Consider the following 18734-nt stretch of genomic DNA (forward strand, 5'->3'; position numbering starts at 1 on the left):
TTGAGCTACTGACTGGCTCTATAGCCTGGTGGTTAGCGCATGCATCTGGGATGTGGGAGACCTAGGCCCAAACCTGAGTCTCCCAGGTACATGCCTTAACTACTGGGCTTATAGAGTCAGTTTCATTACATAGCATAATAATAACAAAATTCTAAGAGCTTAGTTTTTCACAAAATGGAAATGCTTGCCGGCCTGTCAGCCAGTACTACTTTTTAAGCTATATTTGAATAGGACATTTGTGGGTTTGGACACAAATGAATCATTTTATTTTAAAATAGTGACTTGAGTGTCATATACAAAAATATTTAAAATGGGTGTAAAAGTGTTTTTTAATATCACTTCTTACTGTTTCCATAGCCTCCTGTATTTACCAGTTTTTTGGATTATGTTACTGAGCTACAGACGTTAACTTCCAATGTTATAGATCATATCAAAGGGCTCGAAATAATTCTGACTGCACTTAAACTTGAAGAACTGTCCATAGATGACACTTTACTTTCACAGGTAAGAAACTATACCTTATTTTATGTGATTTCTTTTAAAAACAAAAAAATAAACCTAAAGAATGTATCTTGGCTAACTTTACCTTCTTCTTTAAATGTTACCTGTTGAAAAAGCTTTATAACCACTGATGTGACCGACTCAGTTGTTTGCTGTTAGCTAAAAAGAATAGTGTCACAGTTGGTGGAAACTGACCCAGAGTGGTAAAGTTCCTACCATGTGGAGCTCAGCATAGTAACTTTCCCTAAACTGGTAATTTCTTGCTTATTTCCCCAAATTGATTAATTTAAAAAATGTAACTGGAACCTGAGAATTGTAAACCTATGTATCTATTTTTTTTTAAGTGAGTTGAGTATGTGGACAACAAAATGCTGTGTGTGACATTAATTTGTTGCCAGGAAAATGAATGTTCTTATTTTCAGTATAGAAAGACATGACAATATCAAATAATAAAGGCCAGCACAGTTGTGGCACGAAATCCTTTTGGTTCAATTATTTCTGACTAATAAAAGTTGCTAGGGAAATTACTGAATCCATATGAAAGAAAATGGCTCTCCCATCTAACTCTTAGCGGTTCAGTGGGTATCAAGGACAGGAATCTATAGGTCCCAGACACGTCAGGCACAATATGTGTTAAGATATATATGAAAATTATTCCCAGTGAAGAAATCTTTTTGAAGCAGTGAATGCTTCTCTGATTAAATGAGGGAGAAGATGCCCTGAAGGATCAAGATATTATGACACCAGGAAGTAAGCACATTATCCTCCAACAGGACGTACTCACTGTCCACTTGTTGAATCTGTCTTTCAATGAAATAACGGCCTGCCTCAAAATATCATTTGCGTTGAGTGGTGGAGGATCAAGTTCAGATGTACAGATCTGATTTAGCAAATAAAGCACAGAACTAGCCATTTCTTTATCTTTAAATGTGTTCTGAGAGTCTTTTCTAAAGTAGATTGGTGTTCTTGCCTCACCTTAGGTTATGAAAGTTGGCCACAAGTTGCAAGTCATAGCATAATTTAGTTGAGGTGGGTTTTTTGAGAACCATGATTTTGTGCTATTTCCAAATAGGAATGAGTATAAGAATCACTCTCTGTTGCGAAATTATGCTCTCCTCACCTAAAATAGCTGGGGGCTGTTACAATTTTTAATTAAAAGAATTGTATGAACTGATAGAAATGTTTCCAGTGGGACTGAAGAGAAAAACCCAACTCTGTAGAACGGTGCTGTAAGCTGCTCAAAACACTGAATGGACAGTGTTTGTAGCCACAAAACTATCATTGACTCTGGAAAATAGATGCATAGCACAGTTGTAGAATCAGATCTGTGGGGCTGTTGCTTTCAGACAAACTCTTCTCAGCTTGTCTGTCCCGCCATAACTTTTACATTCTTTTAGGAGCTTTACAGACTAACGTGAAGACAAGATTCCCTGTAACTTAAAAATCACACTTCTGGGTTTGCATTCAAGTGCTGCTTTTACAGTCATCTTAGGTCTGACTTGTAACTGAAAGATTAGAAAAATAAATTGTATTTTTCATTGTTGACTGTATGCATTTGATTGCAGTTTGTGTACAATTTCCCCCATTTCTGTTGGTCTTTCTTCTCTACGGTTGCTGTGTGAAATTTAATATCTTAAATATGAAAATTTCACTGTACATTTACAAAAACTGGTGGGGGCAAATGAAACTCCTTAGATTTATTTTTTTCTTTATCGACTAGACTTCAAATTATCCTATCCCTATACATTTTCCTTGAAGTGTTTTCTAGAATTGCCTTAGCACTTCAAACCTTATTGTTTTTCTGGTTCTTTAATGATCTAGGAGTGGCACAAGTAAATTTTCTGCTAACTCACTCAGTCAGCAAATTCTACACATTTCCTTTATGTTCTGCCAAGCATTGAGGGAATTTGGAAATCAGAATTGCAGAGGCCTAAGGAAAACATAAGTTTCACATGTATTGATTTTTCTGGTACCCTGAAGAATGCATTGGCTGGGAGTTTTGTGGGGTTTTCCTACCTGCATACTATGTTTGCTATGCTATTCATTATTTATACTTTACTGGGAGAGTGTCAGTGTGCATAAGCTGTATAACATTAGTTGGGGCCAGAGTTTCAGAGAGGTGAGTGGGTGTGTACACATGCACGCCAGAAAATTGTGAATGCACGCAATTACTGGTGCTTTTGAAAAGGTCATTGAAGTTTGTGTCAGCTGAATCAGACAAGTTCGCCACAGGAAAGACTCCAGTAACGGGAAGGCAGTAGAGAGAGTCTCAGGCAGCTCCTCATTGTTGGAGCCTTTCCCCGCAGCAAGAAAAGACTCTGGAAGGGAGATTTCCCTCCTGCCAGAGTCTTTCCTTTCTTCAGTGAAAGGCTCTGGCAGTGTGGAGCTGCTGAAGCCCTTTCCCGTTGCCAGTCTATCCCTGACGTGTAGCTACACACTACAGCATGGACACAGCTTGCTTTTCACTGCAGCATCTAGCTACACATACCCTACGCACCACCACCAGTGGAGTATTTTGTAGACATAGCCTTAGTCTTATGAAAACTTAGATTTCAGCAATTTGTTTTATATTTAAGAGACTTCCTGCTTTAATAAATAATTTCTGGATTAAAATGTCTGTCTTGTAACTGAATTGGGGTTAAGAGAAGCCATTTTTTGGCATTAAATTCATTATACAAGGATGTTTCCTGCAAGTGTCAAGAAATTTTGATGTGCTAATAATCCTGTGATAGGTAAAATTAACATTAACTTAAGTTTAAAAAAAAATTACTGCTTGTGGGGTTTTTATTCTGGATTGACGAGCTTTCTGATCTTTTTAGTAAATTCAAACTATTACCACAATCCCCTTACAGTGTACGACTTCAAACTGGACTTTTTTCTCCATTTCAATATTTGCAAAGAGGGTGTGGGGAATTTTACAGAGGAATTTTAAAATACAAAATGGTCTTTAACCTGCAAGGTGAATGACTGTGTTTTCTTGATTTGCAGGAAGAAAAAAAGTTTACAAAGACTGTGCAAGGAAAGGTCCAAAGCAGTTACCAGCACTCAATTCAGGAAATTGGGGAGCTGCTGAAAAAGAGACTTGATACCATAAAAAAACTAAAGATTTAAGAAATGCACCCCAGGCATAAGGACTTGACAACAGAGTGACACCATAATCCCAGGCAGAAGCAACATCCAACATACCATCACTTTAATCCAGAACTTCCTCATAAATGCATGAAGGACTTTAATCATAAATATTTTTTTTAGGTATTAAAGATATATTCAGCTGATTAAATTATTGTACATAAACCAGAAGCAGGGACCCTCCATCAGGGTTTGACCACTTTTTATACATGTTCATAAGTATATTGCAACAGGAAAAATTCAATTTTATTCCCTTTTGGTCTCCAGAGAACTGGAGATAATCTTTAGAAGCAGCAATAGAAATCCAGTATAAAGCATATATCTCAAAGGAATTGTATTTTCATCTGCCATACAGTGTTTATAGGTTTTATATGGTCCTTGCCTTAGAAAAGCAGAAATTGTAGATGCCCACATTCAACCGTAGAGCATATTGTGTGGCCTCTTCCACTAAAGCAGGTTAGTTCTGGAGCTGTCTATTCTATTGACAAGCCACATGGCCCTGCTGAAAAAAAGACTTGATCTCATATGGGTCCAGCAGAGAGAGATGATGTTATATTGGAAGCACATCTTTTATTTAAGCATATACTGCCTTCCAGTGATGCTCGTCATTAACTGAAGAGGGTCAGAGTAAGTCATGCTTAGTACCGATACAGTTTCCTCTAAGATTGAACCCCAGCGATTGTTGGAGGAAGGGGGTGGTGTTAGTTTACATACAGATTGTTTCTAGTGGAAAGGTGGTTCAAAAAATTTACAAGCCTGATCACTGTTTCAGCAAAAAGCTAGAGGCATTGTACCTAATATCTGCAGTGAAGTCTGACACCACTGACTCTGATCTCATGTCAGTTTCATGTAAAACAGTAATTGTGACTTTAAAAGGGGCTTGAAATTTTAAGACTAAGTACTTAAATAATTTTAATGGAATTGAGTCCTGTCAACTTTCTATGGCTGTAAGTTGGCAGAAGTAATTTTTGCTTCCAGTGTGGTATGAGGCTGAGAATGTTACTCTTTTGTTTGTAACTGTTTCCTTTTGTAACTAATTTTTTATGATTATCCAAGTATAGACACATTAGTCATTCTGTTAGAGAGATGTAATTGCATCATCTGATCCCATAAAATCTGCATTTCTGCTATTTTAATTTAAAGAGTAATACAGACACACTTATAAAACAAATAGGCACAAATATGAACATGTTGCACCTAGGATGTGAGGGACACTTGAGACTTTTACAGATTTCTTATCTTCTGATTAAAGAAAAGCAAGTATAATCTGAAATCTATATTTAAAGTTTTAAGAGAGCTGACAATCCTAGTGTTGTTGTCTCTTCTGAATACATTTTGTTAGAAATGCTAGAATGTTGACAAGAGTATTTTTTTAAAAGCCCTGTGTCAAATTTCAAGTTGCTGCTCTTGCTGGATTTAGTTTTACTTTGCCCCTTCCTAAAAGAGAGAGAGGACTTCCTCCAAGCTGTTTGAATTGTGATGGATGTGCTTATGATGTAGATGCAGTGTCTGGTAAGTGCTTTGGGCCGGGGGAAAACAATACCAAAATGTATTAACTCTGTTTTTTAGTGAAACATCTTTCCTGAGCAAACTATCTTATATGTTTGTATGGAAATACTTTTGGAAAGACAAGTGTGCTATTTACATTAAAACAAGACTCATGACTGAAGTTGATCATTTGAAATGCATAGTTGAAGTGAAAGCAGTCCCATCACTAGGATTACACAGTGGCACTGAGGTGAAGTCTGCACTAGGCTTTTTGGCTAAAATATTCACACTTTACAAACACCAGTAGGAGTCGCTAGTATAGACAGGGCTCCAGGCGAACACTGACACTTTTAACTACCAAGTTGCAGAGAGCTCTGAACACGACCAGACAGTGCAGTAGTATATGCTGGAGTTCCTGTCCATCGTTGCTACTACCAGCGGAACTGAACAGTAGAAAATTTTAGTGAAGTAAGTTCAGACTACTAGCCTTAAAGCCTTGTGTCCGCTAGAAAGCAGAACTTGCTAAACATGTTTTTCAGCATCAGTTCCCTTTGAACAAGATTGCAACCACTGGGTTATACATCTGGCTGTGTTAATTTTAGTCAGCTGGCTTGAGTTCTGAGAGTGGGTGGAACCAAGCATTAGTCACACGTTCAGAAATGGCACTAAACATGCTTGTGTTCAGTCTGCACTAGCATTTAAACCTTGCTCAATACCAGTTCAGGAGGAATGTTCAGTTTTTCCCAGATTACAGCTGTTTTCCCACTTCCACTTGCAGCCACCCAATTGACCCTAAGCCTAATGTCAAACAGTGTGATTCTTTTGTTACACAGTAGATGTTTCTATACTAATTCTCTAGCATGAAAATCAGATGCTCTTAAAACTCCAGGGTTTGTCTATAAAAGAGGCAACTAGATGGGTATGCAGAAATGACTAACTAATTCCTGAGCCTTTGGGAATCTTTTCTCAACCCCTATAAATTGTGTACAGTTAAATATATATTTCTTACTAAAGTAAAGAGCATTTCCCCCCCTCCCCCCAGCACATACACCTTCACTGGGATTTGATAGGAAATCCAGGGTATAACCCATTGCTGCTGTTATCCTTTGTGTGGTTAAATAAACCATGTGTTTAGAAAAGCTACCAAGACTACTGTTTACAGACTGAAAATTATTGCTTTTATACTACTGGGATCATGAGCCAAGATCCTTCTACAGATTTCCTCCTCAATTGATTTCTTTGCTTTAAATCATTTGTCTGATAAAGGTGACGAGTTCTCCATCTACGTTTCTCTTCATAAAGAAAAATTTGCAATGCCTACCTGTATTGCCCGTTGTTTTTGTATCTTTTTAGCAGTTTTAACTGTTCAAAAATTGCATTTATATTTTGCAATCATTGTTAAATCATGATTTATTTTAACGTTCATTAATATAAAAGGGTTTTTGTTACATCTGCAGCCTTATCTAAACTTTCTCTTCCTGATTATTTGTTGTAATTTATGACTGTGGAAGTTATGTATGCTTCAGCCTTCTACGGAATTAAGTGACACAACCACAAGTGATCTGCTTTAAACTGGATGGGTTTATAATTTATATAAAAGTCAGTTTCGTTATAAATTAGTTTTGCTGCCTTTCATTTTCTGTCTGGATCTTTGGAAATAGTTGAAGTCCTTCTTGAAGTCCTTCTCTTCACCATTTTGCTTTATAATGCTAATCTCCCATCAAACTCAGAGCCAGATGCTCCCTTTATTGCATGAAGGGGAGTAAAAGTTGCCTGAAAACAGAACGGGGGGGAGGGAAAACAAGCTTTGTGCAAAATAAGGAAATGGTTTGCTGGCAGGAGTGGAATTGGGAAGCAGATGTTCTGTGACATGTTCATATGGCAGTGTGTTGAAGAAACTTTCATTGTCAGTTTATGCGTTACTCGCACCCCACCCAAGTTTTTAAAGACAAGTAAAGGAAGAAGTAGGAACTTGCAGTACGATGCAGCCAGTGGAATTATGATAGAGTAGCCCTGGCATCAGGGACAGCTTGAACAACAATATGTGGCATCTGGAAGTCGGTATCACTGCCCGCCATATGGCTGGCAGTGCCTTGTCCACTCCAACACGCAATACACTGATAGAATCAATATGCCCTTCTTTCCTCAAGCCATGTCTTGTGCTGCTTTCTCTCTTTCCTTACAGAGAAGATCTGACTCTTGCACACGCAGAACTTAATCTTGAGTTTACCATCTCCATTTACTCTCTTAAATGTTATGTGAACACAGTGACGTTGAAAGTTGCCAGAGTCTAGTTACTGTACTAGCAGCAGCATGACCAGTTTCCCCTAAACCCCATGCCTCTGGATGCAAGTCAACCCTGATGTGGAGGGGATCAGGTATGGTTAATTAGTTACTATCCTCTGGTGAACCATTCGCTCTGATAAAAGGACATATTTGAGGTGACAGTTACGCTTGTTAAACCTTTCTCCTCATTCGCGTTTAGAAATGTACCACTTGAAACTGAAACCTGTTTAACAGAAACTTCTACACATTAATTCCTTGCTGACCTGCTGCCAGTTCTTTTTGTTTTAAATGCTACAATATTTGTGGATAAGAACACAGTAATTCATTAACAATACGTTTCCCTTTATCTCCTCCCTCCTTTGTGTGTGTGTGTGTGTGTGTGTGTGTGTGTGTGTGTTTAGTGACTCTAAAGCTGCACTACCAAAGTTTTAGAAAAGTTTAACTGAGTAGAAGCAAAGAAAGGTATCTGAATTATATATACATAGGGTGACCAAATGGCTCGATACTGGGATCCTCCTGATATTAAGGGCTTTGTCTTACATATGCAACTATACCCACCCATGTAAAAAAAAAAAAAAAAAAAAATCACACTTGCTATCTGGTCACTTTATGCACACAGAACAGAACAACCCTAATTACCCAAATAGCTCAAGGGCCATTTCTGAAATGTGGCTCAACTTAAATAAGGCTTTAGTGGCATTGCATTTTGTGTGCATGTCAGTTAAGTACATTTCACCCTATAGTGTAAGCATCAGGTGCAGGAAAAGGTTCTCTCTCAGTGTAGATCTCCCATCTTAACAAGAGTGGTCTTACAGTGTTCTGTTTGCCATTATACAGACCCACTCTTCCATTCACAATTGTTTCACGGTCCTGTGGCATTGCCTATATAGAAAAGCACGGTCCTGCCATTGCCTATATAGAAAAGCAATAAATTATTTATGTTTCAGCTATTTATAATACAATGTACTAGCTGGAAACTAGGAGAGGAGCCTGCACCAGGTAACCAGACCCCTCTCCACACATCAGCAAGCACTTCCCCTATGCTGGTCTCTGTACCATAATTTAGGAATGGCTGTTCTAAGGTTTTGTTTTGTTTTACTCTAGAGAATTTTAGCCAAAAAATTCCCTCTGGTACTTATGCCCAGTTCAGCTGCACAGGTGGGGAGTCTGGGTTTAGACGAAATTCTGACATGGTGCTGTTTTTTATCATGTCTGCTAAGGCACCGCTTTACTTAACATAATACAAATGCCCAAAGATGCTTGCAGCCTTGTCTTCCTGGTGCAGCCCAACCGGTGGTAGGGTAAGCACTGAGTGAGGGTGGTTTACTGGGGTTTGTTATTGTTTTGGTGCATGGGAGGGAGGGTGTCTTTTGCTAAAATTCCCTACCAGTGAACCAGCCCTGCCCTCACTTATGATTAAGCTATAAGCACTGTTTAAGTTACAGCTAGGGGGTCAGATGATCTCCCTCTCACACACACACACAGTTTTGTTTCAGTGCTTTCTACTGCACTGAGGAGGCTCCTAGCTCCGTGGAACGCCTTCTCCGGTGGTGGAATGGATCACAGATCGGTGCGCTCCTTTAATTACCCAAACAATAACTCAGAACTGCTCTGGATTGATGGGGGGACTGGTCCAAATCCATTCAGTAAGAGATTTCCAGGGACCAACCAGATCATCCAGAAATGTAATGAAGAGATTTTGCAGCTGGCTAAACCGAGGCTACCTTTGAATAGCCCCTGCTCTGGGACTGAGCATGTCCTCACACATGCCCAGCTGGACGACAAAAACTAGGCTTACGAATTAATTTTTAACAAGGGGGACGTGGGGGCTTCATGCAGCTGCTTGTGCCCTTGGCCGGCCAGAAAGAGCCAACGACCAGTGGAGCAAAGCAGAGAGGGGAAGGACAGCTAGTAACGGGGTTGTGCAACGGAGGCGCTGGCTTTTCGGAACAGCGTGGAGTGAGGCGTTTGCTCTGTGGTCCACGGGCAGCCCCAGCCCGCCCCTTTTCTCGGTTGCACCGTTCCCCGGGGGCTGTGTTGGCATTGGGCTCTAGAGCTGCAGCTCTTCCTGCGGGGGGAGCCAGTGACAGCGGGTCGGGTCACGTGAGCCACGCAAAGCAAGTCCTCTCCGTCTAGATCCTTCTCGACATGGCTTTTGTTAGCAGCGCCGTGCCGGTCTCCTCCCTGCTGCTCTGCTGGCTTTCCCTCGCCTGGGAGAGCAGCAGCGCTTTGCACACCAAGGGCTCCCTGCCCCTGGATGTCATCACCTTCTACAAGGTAAGGGGGGGGCCGCTGATTGCATGTACCTGCCTGGCCGTCCCTTCTCCCCCCGCCTGCGCGCTGCGGCGGGGAAGGACCAGAAAGCTACGGGCCTTTTCAGCTCGCTGGATCGAAAATACATTTCAGCTCCCGCGCAGGTCCCGGGCGGCTGCAACAGGAACGGGCCGTGAGCGCCGGGCTTTTCGAGGGGATTTTTGGAAAGGGTTGGTGGGTAGGTAGAAGAGAGAGAGTGTCTCTTCTCCCCCCCCCCCCCCGGCTGTGATAGGGGGCAGCCTCGGGCACTTCGCGGGCGCGATACGGCGGCGCGCTCAGCGCTGCCGGGCTCAGCTCACGGCAAGAACAAATATGGCGCAAGGGCCATTTTCAGAAGCCGCTGGCTGGCTGCCGCTGGGGCATGGCTCAAGCGTTGGCCCCTGGACCACGGTGGCCAATGGGGAAAGGGCGGAGGAGAGGCGGTCTCAGCAGCTGGCCAATCACAGGAGTCCAAGTGTCTCGGTTGCACTGCGAACGGAGGTGAAGGTTCTCGGCAAGGCTGCGGTGCAGTGGGAGAAGGGGCATCGCTCCTGGCAGGGCAGGCGGTGTCCTGCGCACCTCGGAGCTCTGCTACTGTAGCATTTCCTTTCTTTGTCTGCAGCAGGTGTCCGATTGCCGCATCCCTCAGGTTTCCTTCCAGCCACAGGCTACTGCCCCCTCACACTCCTGCTGGGGCAGCACATGCCCTTCCAGAAAGGCAGTGCAGGGCACCTCCGCCTAGCCTACACTAAGCACTTCTGAACAGCCAGAGCAGTCAGTGTCCAGCCCCAGCCGGGCTCCTAGCATTTCATGGGCATGGGCGACATTCCCACAAGAGAGAAAATCCAGAAACACCCTCTTCTATACCCGTATACAACAGCCACACTAGATGGTATTTGTTCGCGTCTGTGCGCCTCTCACTCTTACTGATGCTTCTTAGCAGCCTGTGGATGGGCTATGCAATCTGCCCCGAGTTCCCTAGACAAATCAGTACAGATTATTTTTTTCCAAGTAAGGAAAGGCAAGTAGTTTACGCACCAAATTTAAACCAAGTAGAAATGGAAATACCTTCCTGATTTGTTTTCCATGTCATTAACAGGGTGTACTTTTGTTATGTAAAGATTTAGGTTTCTAGCACTGCAAGATGATGTTTAAGCACAAGAGCCAGGTTTTAGAAATAGGAAGGAAAATTGATTAGAAATAGAAGAAATCGGAGTGAGAAGTGGGAGTGAAGAACACCAGCTAGATCGAGTCAGCTGTCATGGGTCAGGCTTCTAATCCACATTGGAGAAGGGGTACTAGGCACCTACTTCAGTCCATGCAGTCACAACACTGAATCAATATTAGCTTATTTAACTTGTTTCTCAAAGTATGTAAGGAAGGATTCACCCTAAGCAAGTACTGTGGTAGGGGCAGTGACTGCACATGGCTGGAGGTTCTCTTTTCTTATGACAAAAATAATGAGGTGGCCTTGTGGCACCTTAGAGACTAACACATTTTTTTGGCATATAGTTTGTAAGGTGCCACAAGGACACCTCATTGTTTTTGCTGATACAGACTAACACGGCTGCCACTCTGAAACCTTTTCTTATTACAGTTCATCTCATCCACTTGAAATGAATCTCCACTTTGATAGACCAGTTTTGGTGTATTTGCATTCTGGAACTCCTTAAGCACTTGTTCCATAGCATCTTTTGCTAGGAGCAAGGACTTTGGGGTAATTTCCAAATGTGAAGCACTACATTATGGGATGGAACTAAAAAGACTGGCCGACAGGTGGACCTACAGTATTTGCGATTTTCAGATATACTGAGGAGGGGGAGGAGAGTAACTGCAAACTACACTAGTTATCAGGACCAGAATTAAAGACTTTGTTCCAGGTACTGCATACGTTACTACGAATGCTTATAAGATGCCTGGGATGGCATTGGTGGGGAGCAGTTACTGGAATCTCAAAACAGTGCAGCAAATTCTTGCTAGGAATATCTTCCCACTTAGCATAGAAAGGGCCAAGACATGTCAGGTGTAGACACAAACCAAGTTTTGACGGAAAGCAAACAAGTCAATTTCCAAGCTGACTTCAAAGAGCCAGTGTGTTTGGTGCCAGCCTGACAAGGCCAGTTTCACTGTCCAAGCAGTGAAACTAAAAGCCAATAGCACAAATGATGGCATGTTAATAAGATTTTTTTCAAAAACTTTCACTTTAGCAATCTAAGGTGCTTCTGTTTGCTGAGCAACACTTTTTACTTCACTTCCAAATTTTCCACTTATTTAAAATAATGTTAGTCCTACTGCTGAATTCAGCAGTCACATTTTATTTGGCCTAAAATCCTACTTGCATTACTCACTTGAGATGTCCCCCTGAGATCAGCTGGGGCCAATTCTACTCTCTAGGTCAGTGGAGCTCCCTACCAGTAAGGTGAGCAGAATTTGGCCCATTATGTCAATCAGAATTTGACTTCAGATAAGCAAAATGAAAGTAAAATCTTTCAGAGTAAAATTACAAGCCATTTTAACAAAATACTGAAGTATACAATTTAGAATTCCTGTAATTGTATATTGCATGTTTATGAAGTATTCAATAATTCCTCCATTAATCTTTGTTTTTCTTGTACTAGGTGATTCCAAAGAATAAGTTTGTCCTGGTGAAATTTGACACCCAGTATCCTTATGGTGAGAAGCAAGATGAATACAAAAAGCTAGCAGAAAGCTCAGCTTCCAGCGAAGATCTGCTTATAGCTGAAGTGGGAATATCAGGTGAGCTGTAAACAGACTAATATCATCTGTGGGGGGAAAAACAAAATGGCACAACTCAACCTCTTACATACTGTGAAATGTCACCCAGCTCTCTGCGTTAGCTGGGTTTTAGGTGTAGCTGGCATGCTGAGAGGTCATAGAGGAATTAGGATGGCCCAGCATGACGTTGGGAACCTAAGAATAAATGATTGAAAAGTTCATTTTTAGTTACTGATATATTGAATGCCCCCTTAGCCTGGTTGGTAGTGGAGCTGGCTGCCCTCGCAGCCTCATGTGAAGTGGGAGCAGGAGTGCTGGATATCCCCAACGCTCGTGGGCCAGTTTGTGAAGACTCTCAGCACAGCTATGGAATTAAAGTTGATTTGCAGTTCCTCTTGGCCCACTTCTATGGAATATTCCTTATGAGGCATAATTATGGTCACAAGAAACAAGCGTTACATTGTTGATTCATTCTAGGGAGCATTACCATTCATTGCTGAGGTTATGACAGAGGTGTCGGCATCATAACTGGCACCAATTGACGTCGCTATGGTAGTCTTAAAAGAAGAGCCAAGGCTTATATAAGCAATGAAGACTGAATTGCCATCACCCCTGCTGCTGCCTGTTCTGTAAACAAAGGATTTAGACCTCTACAGACTGCCCAGATGGCATACATCACAAGGCATTGAAGTCTACCTAAACACAAACTCTTTATACCTTAGTAGAATATCTGAAATCCATATAGTCATATTCCAGCTTCAGGAATTCACATGGGATTTCTGTTTCTTCAGATGTCATTTTACAGATTTGCTTGGCATACAGCATATTCTCAACAAGTGTCTGCAGGGACATCAGCTAGAAATTATAATGAGTATTATCAATCTATATGCTTCAGGCTATAAGCTAATCTGATGGGGATCAGGAAGGAATCATTCCATCCCACCCCACATTCAAGAGACAAAATCAGGGATAGAGTAAAGCAAGGTTAAACACATACATTATGGGGGATTTGCACCTTCCTCTGAAGCAGTCAATAATGATTACTCTTGCAAGTGGACTTGCTGGATATTTTGGTTGTTCCATTCTATGGCAATTCCAAGTAGAGAGAGAGTGCTAGCAGAGTTGTAATTACAAACATAAACATGAATTGCTTTGGAGAAGAAAGGATCTTACTTACTGATTTTGCTCTGATTAATGCACTGATCCTTTTCATGTTTTGTTTCTGTTCCCAGATTATGGTGATAAACTGAACACAGAGTTGGGTGAGAAATACAAGCTGGATAAGGACAGCTATCCTATTTTTTACTTGTTCCAGGATGGGGACTTTGACAATCCCTTACCTTACAGTGGCCAAATAAAAGCCAGTGCTATTCAGCGTTGGCTGAAGAGTAAAGGCATCTATCTGGGAATGCCAGGCTGCCTACAAGAATATGACATCCTGGCAGGCAAATTTGTGAGCACCACTAAAGAGTTGGAGCGTCAAGCTCTTCTCAAACAGGGGCAGGACAGTTTAGCAAAAGCCAAGGAAACGGAGAAGAAACAGGCTGAGCAGTACTTGAAAATCATGAGTAAAATCCTGGAGCAAGGAGAGGCGTTTGCTGCTAATGAAGTTGTGCGGATCACAAAACTGCTAGAGAAGAACAAAATGAGTGATGGGAAGAAGGAGGAGCTCCAGAAAAGCCTAAACATCCTTGCCTCTTTTCAAAAGAAGAAGAGTGAAAAAGAAGAGCTTTAACTGGCTGGAGAACTTTGTACAAGCTGTGAAATACTGGCACACGGTCCCATCCAGTTCTCCTTATGCAAACTTCCCTTTGACCTCCAGGGAGCAGCAAAATTCCTTCTAGTGTGCTTGGTGCTTTAGAAAACTCAGAGGAAGGCCTGTTGTCTTTGAAAAATGACAGTATTCTGTAGTAGAGATTCAAACAATCACCTCTTAAAGTGAAACTGATTTGTATTAGTTGATAAATACTATTACACACAGAAATACATTAAAAACAGATTTCAGGTTGCAAAGTCAAACACTCAAAAATTTTGGAAATAATATAATTAAGGTTGCCTTTGCAGAACTATCCCTCCACTGCACTGAATGGGGGTAGGAGTCCTGTGGAAAAAATGTAATCACATGATTAAAGACTGTCCTAATGCACATGTACAATAGGGCTGAACTGAGGTTGTACAGTATCAGAGGGGTAGCTGTGTTAGTCTGGATCTGTTAAAAGGGTATTTCCTAACTTTTGAGTATTTGGCTTTGCAATCTTAATAATTTTTTAATGTAGTTTTTGTGTATGTAATTTCCTAGATTTTTTTTTTAAAAAGCAAACTGAACAAGCAGAAATCCTACCATGTAGTGTTATATTGTCATACACATGGTTCAGCAGCAGGGTTGAAACCACTAAATCCACCACACAGACCTAGGAAGTGATAGCAATTTAGGGGTTGTCATCTTCTATGTGACCAGCACTAGAGGTGGAAGATACACTTTGCCAGTGAGTTTCACAGATATTTGTTGACAGCAAAGCATGCTGAGTGAGATTCAGGAATCTTAGGTTCTATCCTAGGCTCTGGAGGGAAGTACGGTAAGTGGACACAGAACTTTTCTCCCCAAATTTCTCTTTCTGCCCCACCCGTTTTTTTGTTACAGTCTCTGCTCTTCAGGCATCTCATCCCCATCTCAGTCCTTCCCCAGTAAGTCCTAGTTTTCTCCTGCACCCTTGCTTTTTCCTCAGATCTGTTTCTTCTCCTCCATTTTCCGCCACCCCCTCTACACTGGTTCCTAGATCCAGTTTCCACAAGCTCCTTGTCTCGTCTCTGTATCCCTCTGCTCCCTCACTCCCATCCCCAGCCAACTGGCTTCTACTCACCAGCTCTCAATCTCAACCTACGCTCCTCCTCCAATTCCCAATCCCATCCTGGTGGCAGGCTCTTGGAGCATTTCACATAAATGGTCTCAGAAACTTAACATGGGCTAAACAACATTGTTTTGCAAGCCTTGTTCCGAAAAATGACACACGGTTTTGTCTGAAATTTGCCAGAAGTCAGCCTGGAGGAGATGCCCACTGTGGAAAAGTTCAGCCCAAATGGTGAACATTTGGCAAAATTATAAGTGTATGCATTCTGCTGCCCTAGCAAGTGTTACTGCTGCATGTGCCGTTCCCACGTGCAGCTCAGGCGGCTGCCCTAAGACACTAAATGCATTTGTAGGAAGGGTTTAACAGGGGGTCTGCAGAGGCTGGGCACTGTACTGCGCAGCGGGCTAATCGCAGTGGGGGCTCTGCTGCCTTTGGCGTGCAGGGGTGGGGGCAAAGAGCGAGCATTGCTGCAAATAAAGCCTGTGCATTACTACTGCTACGTCAAACCTGTCTCCGTCCGCTGGCGCCCGCCGCCTCCCGGTCCCTGCGCGGCTGCCGTAGAACCGCCGAGAGCAGGCGCGCGACGCAGCAAACGCCTGGCGGTCGCGAGCCGGGGGGGAGGGGAGTAACCCCGTCCGGGCTCTGCCCAGCGCCTCATCCGAACGTCGGCCCCGGGCGGCGGGGAGGGGCAGGGAGCCCCCACCTAGCACTGCCCAAGCAGCGGGGCCGGGCCCCTGCCGCGCTCCGGGGAGACTCGCCCGGGCCACGGCCGCTGAGCCGCCCCCAACGAAGCGCCTCGGACCGCGCAGCCTGAGGCGCCGGGCCCGCGCGCGCGCTAGTCGGACCCCGCCCACCCTGGGGCGGCCGGGTGCACGCGCCTCTGCGAGACCCGCCCAGCGCGTGACGTCAGCGAGCAACGATGAGGTAACGTCAACTGGAGGGGCGGGGCTTGCCTAGGGGCGCAGTAACGCATGGGGAAGCTAAGCAGGGGCAGTTGGGTGTAGCCAAGTAATGGGTGACCCGGGCTGTGGGGCTCAAGGAGGTTGGAAATCAGGCCTGTGTTGTGCAGCCCGCGGCTTAACTGCTCAGGGATTTAAGATTGACCTGGAATAACCACAAATCAATGGCGTCACTCCAGATCCTCAGTGGCATGAATAAGATCAGAATCTGGTCCATAGTTCATCCTGTAAAAACAGCCAGCCCATCTCTTTTTTTTAAATCTCTTCCTCTGATGAATAAAACTCCACTGCTCACATTACAAAAAACACTTCTTTCAAGGGGGCCCCAACCTGGCCTCCACTTCTTGGGAGTTGTAGTGCAAACTTCCCCCTCAATGACTGCAGCACCACTGCAGCACCACCATGCCTGGAGGCAAGAGGACAATGATTACTGACATTCATACAGAGTCCTAGCAGTTCGCCGTGTACTTTACAAATCATGTTAAAAAGAGGTGTCCTGTCTTGAAGAGTTTACAGTGCAAGGCAGAAAGAAACAACATACTGGAGAAAAGTTCACTCACTTTTTATATTACCAGAAAGACAGGATGAGGTGTGTTAACACTGTTTGGTATAATTGCATGTAAGATGATGAAACTTTCCAGTCTTTACTTTCATGCCTCACCTGTACCTATGTTCAGTGATCCTAAATCATACCCCAAAAACCTGTAGTGTCTGATAATTTTATCTCATTGGATGATCCCTCAGCGTATAGCAGAATCTTATGGCCACCTGTCCAATTTGCATTCTTTTCATGTTATTTTGATTCCATGGTATCACCCCCGAAAACTCTACTTATGTAATGAACAATAATGGAGACAAAGGACACTCCTGTCTAGCAACTCTTCATAATACAAGGGGCCAACAAAAATGAGTCACTTGAACTTTCACCAAAGGAATAAAGTAAAAGGTTTTATTAGCTGTTTAAATTGTCCCAGAGCTCAAAGTGCATGAGTATAAATGACAGATAGCCTTGTTTCCCTCTAGCGGCTTTCTGCCTCTAATGATAGGGCAGACACTGGTTCATTCATTTCCTATGAGTCCCACAAGACATGTATTCATCTCCATAAGTCAACTGTAGCTGGTCTCCCACATAAACCCACAGTGACCATCAGGTGTATAGTGAACACTCTGGTAATGCATTAAGCCCAGACATCATCCTTTCTATTGCCTTTTATAAACAATATTGCCAGGAGTACTGCCCCGATAGTTTGTGCATTATTTAAATAAAATGGATTATTGCATTGATGATTTGAGTCTGAATTTCACTACTCTCAAGAGGAGCATATCTATCTGCCTATCTCTGTGCACTCATCACCATGGTATCATAGCCAATGATTGTGTGAATGTCAGTGTGTATCTGCCTCTAGGTGTGTTTAAATGTGTTTGTCAGTGGTATCTGCAAATTCCAAAGACTTCTAGTAAATCTCCCCTCCATAACTATCCTTACCTTACTGGAGAGTCCTCATTTTTCTCTATAAAAAGGATATGAAATTTTAAAAGTATTTGTTTTGGATTTCAACATCCTCTTGCAGTGTTTGCAGCCCAAACACTGCAGCACTGTGTTAGGGCATGAAAGCCACTAACTAAAACTGACTACTGAGTGAAATACAAAAATTGATCAAACAGCATAAACAGTGAAAAGTAAATGGTATTTTAAATGTTACTTCAGCATTAGTAAACTTCAACGTGACTGGGAACATAGATCATGATTTGTTTAAAAGTTTTGTGGTGACTCACTTGTGGAACATTAATCATAACTTTCCACAAGCACAATAAAGCATTATCATTCTTGAGTTCTGACTTATATAAACACTGCATGGTCAACAAAAGCTTTCTTTTTAGCTGTGATATCTGCAACTATAAGTCTCAGTTACTTTTCTTTTCTTTTTAATCACTGGAATTTTCTTTGCCTAGCTAGTAACCCATTCCCTCTTTAGTATAAATTATGCATGTTCCAGCTTGGGAAGGGAAAACTGGTTCAATAAATATGATCTGATGTTATTGACTATGTTATCATTGTATGATAGAATCTGGTAAACTCAGATTGCTAAATGTAGAGGAAAGATGACTCAGAATATTGGTAATGGGATCTGGAATCTTTCTATTGGTAATTTTCTGGTCACCCTCCATCCTCATTCATCATGTTTACTACGGTTGGGCTGACTGTTCCGTCCTATTCTCACTAGGTGAAACTCACTCCTGTGCAGAGAAACAGCACAAGGCCTGTGCACTGTTTATTGAGTGACCAGATGTCCTGATTTTATAGGGACAGTCCCGATATTTGGGGCTTTTTCTTATATAGGTGCCAATTACCCCCCACTCCCTGTCCCGATTTTTCATACTTACTATCTGGTCACCCTAACTGTTTATATCCCATGGAACCACTAAAGGATTTAAATGGGGCACAGGGCCTTGTGCTGGCCTTCTGCCCAGAGTGAATGTCACTCTCGGTGTT

At 42.5% G+C, this 18734-nt stretch overlaps 3 protein-coding genes and 1 long non-coding RNA gene across 4 annotated transcripts in view; 3 read left to right on the forward strand and 1 right to left on the reverse strand.

The window, feature by feature from the left end:
- NAA25 (N(alpha)-acetyltransferase 25, NatB auxiliary subunit) overlaps positions 1 to 6436 on the forward strand; it is a 42700-nt gene extending 36264 nt beyond the window's left edge. The window contains exons 23-24 of the mRNA XM_030583450.1: positions 358 to 504; positions 3490 to 6436. Of these exons, the coding sequence (XP_030439310.1) occupies positions 358 to 504; positions 3490 to 3612 (270 nt within the window). The 3' untranslated portion in view covers positions 3613 to 6436. The remainder of the gene's footprint in view (positions 1 to 357; positions 505 to 3489) is intronic.
- LOC115661186 overlaps positions 1 to 16005 on the reverse strand; it is a 38833-nt gene extending 22828 nt beyond the window's left edge. The window contains exon 1 of the long non-coding RNA XR_004003030.1: positions 15789 to 16005. This is a non-coding gene — a long non-coding RNA (uncharacterized LOC115661186). The remainder of the gene's footprint in view (positions 1 to 15788) is intronic.
- ERP29 (endoplasmic reticulum protein 29) lies at positions 9352 to 14681 on the forward strand. The gene is made up of 3 exons (XM_030583451.1): positions 9352 to 9681; positions 12315 to 12453; positions 13665 to 14681. The coding sequence occupies exons 1-3, from the start codon at positions 9553 to 9555 to the stop codon at positions 14165 to 14167; spliced, it is 771 nt and encodes a 256-aa protein (XP_030439311.1). The 5' UTR covers positions 9352 to 9552; the 3' UTR covers positions 14168 to 14681.
- A 110-nt stretch (positions 16006 to 16115) lies between the features above and the next one.
- TMEM116 (transmembrane protein 116) overlaps positions 16116 to 18734 on the forward strand; it is a 31567-nt gene continuing 28948 nt past the window's right edge. The window contains exon 1 of the mRNA XM_030583116.1: positions 16116 to 16205. The gene's annotated coding sequence lies outside the window, so the exon portion shown is untranslated. The remainder of the gene's footprint in view (positions 16206 to 18734) is intronic.

The sequence above is a fragment of the Gopherus evgoodei genome, chromosome 13 (genome assembly GCF_007399415.2).
Source record: "Gopherus evgoodei ecotype Sinaloan lineage chromosome 13, rGopEvg1_v1.p, whole genome shotgun sequence".
Classification (NCBI taxonomy): Eukaryota; Metazoa; Chordata; order Testudines; family Testudinidae; genus Gopherus; species Gopherus evgoodei.